Source organism: Phascolarctos cinereus, unplaced genomic scaffold, assembly GCF_003287225.1.
Source record: "Phascolarctos cinereus isolate Bilbo 61053 unplaced genomic scaffold, phaCin_HiC Scaffold_726;HRSCAF=1367, whole genome shotgun sequence".
Classification (NCBI taxonomy): Eukaryota; Metazoa; Chordata; class Mammalia; order Diprotodontia; family Phascolarctidae; genus Phascolarctos; species Phascolarctos cinereus.
The window spans coordinates 354,407,256-354,411,123 of record NW_027556098.1 but is presented as its reverse complement, the minus strand read 5'-3'; the positions used below and the strand labels follow the sequence as shown (position 1 = coordinate 354,411,123).

General features: G+C 38.0%; 1 protein-coding gene across 1 annotated transcript; it reads left to right on the top strand.

The window, feature by feature from the left end:
• Positions 1–533: 533 nt before the first annotated feature.
• On the top strand, positions 534–1,457 carry LOC110200525 (vomeronasal type-1 receptor 1-like). Its single transcript, XM_020975903.1, has one exon. The coding sequence runs from the start codon at positions 534–536 to the stop codon at positions 1,455–1,457; it is 924 nt and encodes a 307-aa protein (XP_020831562.1).
• Positions 1,458–3,868: the final 2,411 nt, after the last annotated feature.

Here is a 3,868-nt window from a genome sequence, read left to right as displayed (position 1 = left end):
GGGCTCAAGCACACTTTCATTTCCCTAACAAATCTATTCCTAATATACAGACTTCACAATTATTACCTTGCTATTCTTTCCTCCTTGACCTTCCCTACAGGCCTGAGGCGTAAAACATATCATCCCTACAGCTTTAACAAGCTGGGATATCCTGCTGTGAGGGGCAGCCCCTTCTCATATTGGTGAGCTCCACCTGGGACCTCCATTTGGTGGTGAGGTCTGCATCAGCAATTATTCCTCTTCCAGGGCCTTCTATTAACTTTTGGACTTCAAAAACCATGTCCCTGGGCCAGGAACCTTCATTTCCCTTTAGTCGTCTCTGGTTCCTCTGATTTGTAGCCTTCCTTTATTGGAACATAAGCTCCTTGCTCTCAGTATCTTTTATTGTATTCCCAGCACATAGTATAGTGCTTGGCATTGAGTAAAAGACTTATAAATGAATTTTTTGTCCTTTCAGGTAATGCCATTAACTAGTTATGTTTCTTTTCAGGATTCACTCATCTGACTACTGTTTGCCTCTCTTAAACAAGAAAATGATTGCTAGTAATAATGTACTGGGAGTTTTCTTTCTTTCTCAGACAGGAGTTGGGGCTCTGGGGAACTCCTTCATTCTGGTACTTTACACCATTACATTCTTCATTGGTCATAGATTAAGGCCAATAGACTTAATTATTACCCATCTGGTTTTTGTCAATGACTTAGTACTTCTCTCCAGAGGGATCCCTTATACAATGTCTGCTTTTGGACTCCTTAACTTCATGAATGATTTGATATGCAAATTCTTCATCTACCTTCACCGAGTGGCCCGTGGCCTTTCTCTCTGTACTACTTGTCTCTTGGGTAGTGTCCAGGCCATCACCATCAGTTCAGGGAGCTTTAGGGGGGGCCAGCTCAAAACCCAAGTCCCAAAGTATATTTTCCTCTTCATTCTTTTCTGCTGGACCTTCCATCTTTTGACCAATTATATTCTTCTAGAGCACATAAGCAACCCAAAGACTAGTAAAAATGTCATTAAGATAATAGATTTTGGCTTTTGTACTTTTGCATTTCTAACCTCAGTTAACATCTCACTATATATATTTGTAATCTCTCTTTTTGATGTTGTTTGTATGGCAATCATGGTCTGGACAGGTGGATATATGATATTGTTCCTATGCAGACATGACCAACGAATCCAATATATTCATAGCAGCAAGATCCCTCCTAGAGGTTCCCCTAAGACCAGAGCTACTCAAACCATCTTGCCACTGGTCAGCTTCTTTGTCTTCTTTTATTCACTAAATTCTATCTTTTCATGGTATACTCATCATATAAATCTATTCCCCTGGATGGTAAACTACTCTGGCTTCCTGGCTGCCTGCTCTCCAGCTTTTAGCCCTTTTGTGCTGATCATCAATGATTCCAAAGTTTCTATGTACTTCTTGACTCTCTGGAGGATGATAAAGCCCCAATCCTGATACTGTCCTGGGGGATATTTCAATAGCCTCTTCTTCAGAGTCTACCTACAAAGGATCCTGCCAAAGGGAAAGAATCTAATAGGTTCTTTAAACAGAAATAAGAAACTTAGCTGATCATTCCACCCCCCAGTTGCATAATAGTCAAAGGATAAGAACAGGCAGTTGTTAGAAGGAGAAAGCAAAGTTGTCAATAATCAAATGGAAAAAGGCCTCCAAATCACTATGGATTAGAGAAATGCACATTAAAAACAACTCTGAGATACCATCTCACACCTGTCAGGTTGGCTAACATGACAGAAAAGAAAACGGCAAATGCTGGAGGGGGTGTGGAAAAATTGAGACATTAATGCATTGATGGTGGAGTTGTGAACTAGTCCAACCAATCTGGAGAACAATTTGGAACTATGACCAGATGGCTACAAAACTGCATTTACTCTTTGACCCAGAAATAACACTACTATGTCTCTAATCCAAAGAGATCATTTTCAAAAAAGGGGGGAAAGGATCTATTTGTACAAAAATATTTAAAACAGGGTTTTTTTTGTGATGGCAAAGAATTGGAAATTGAGGGGATGTCCATCAATTGGGGCAGCTAGAGGTGCAGTGGCTAAAGTGTCAGGTCTGAAGTCAAGAATACCTGAGTTCAAATCAGGCCTCAGACATTTACTAGCTGTGTGACCTTAGGCGTGTCACTCAATCCTGTTTGCCTCAGTTTCCTCACTTGCAAAATGAGCTGGAGAAGGAAATGGCAAAATTCTGCAGTATCTTTACCAAGAAGACCCCAAATGGAGTCATGAAGACTTGGACATGACTCAATGACAACAGCAACAATAACAACTATCATTTCGGAAATGGTTGAGCAAGTTATGGTATATGATTATAATGGAAAACTATTGTGCTATAAGAAATGATGAGCAAAAATACCTGGGAAGACTTATATGAACTCATGTAAAGTGGAGGGAGTAGAACCAGGAAAACATTTTACACAACAACATTATTGTAAGGAAGATATGTTCCTATGAAAGTCTTAGCTACTTTTATCAAGACAATGATCCAAAGTGAATGTTGAAAACTAAAAATAAATAAATTAATAAAAAAAATAAAAGTGAAGAGGGTAATCAGTGCCCTTTCATGAAAGAGAAAGGTCAAAGGGAGGAAGGTTGAGGTAAAGTCAGATTGAAGTGGTTTCTGAATAGGAAGTATGTGTTGGATTTGAGTAAAAGATCACGTGGTGTTACCCACATGCTTGAACTGAATTGAATTGAATTGAATTGAATGAAGAGGAAAATTTTAAAAAAGACAATGATCCAAGACCATTCCAAAGGATCCATAATGGAAAATGCTATCTGCTTCCAGAGAAAGAACTGATGAACTCTTAATGCAGGTTGAAACATGCTTTTTTAAAAAATTGTCTTTATTGTTTTATTTTCTTTGTATTTTCTTTTGAACATGGCTAATATGTAAAAATGTTTTGCATGACCTCACATGTATAATCAAAATTAAATTGCTTTGCTTCTCAAGGAGGGGAGAGGAGCAAGAGAGAGGGAGAGAATTTGGGACTCAAAATTTTAAAAAGCATTGTTAAATTTTTTACATGTAATTGGTAAATATTTAAAAAAATAAAAAAGAATAATTTTTTAATTGACTGGTTAATTAAAACCTGAATTTTCCAAGGTATGTGGTAAGTAGCTATTCCTTGAAGACAGTGTTGAAGGAATTATGGTTTAGAATGAACTCTGGGACATCCTTTCTCTCCAAGATATAAAGTTCTATGAATTCTCAGGATGGCTCTTAGCCTCTCTCTCCCCAGGATCATGTCCCTGTCTAAAGTTATGCAAGCAAAACCTTGCCTTAATGTTAATATTACAGAAAAAAATACTAGGTATGCTCTTCAGGGCTTCATGTGTTAATGAGATGTCAAGGAATTATAAAGTCCACCTTTCAGTATTTATTCTCATGTTTTCTCACTTGTGCTTATCAGTGTGAATAACTGTTTCCCCTCTCATTTCTATTTTTCTTACTCTTCATCTTCCTCCTTTCCTTTCCATTTAATACATACAAATACCTATGGAGAAAGGTAAAACTTTCTCACAGTCACAGTCACAGTCACTGCTATTGACAGAGGGGAAAAATAAGTCTAGAATAACATCCCAGAGAGATTTTCCTGACAGCAAATCCTTCCCAGTTGACTCATGATTACAAATTTAGGAATGGGTGAGTCTAATTCTCTGCACTGTGTAACTAATTGCTTTACTACATGTAAGAGGAAACTATTATTGGGGAAGACACTCTCCAGGGTTCTGAGAGAGGCCCTTGTTCTTCTCTCCCGTGTTATTTAGGAGGAGGCAAAAAGGTTCCCTTTCTCTTACGTAATCTCTAGGGTTTGGATCCATTATTTTGCCACCTATGAC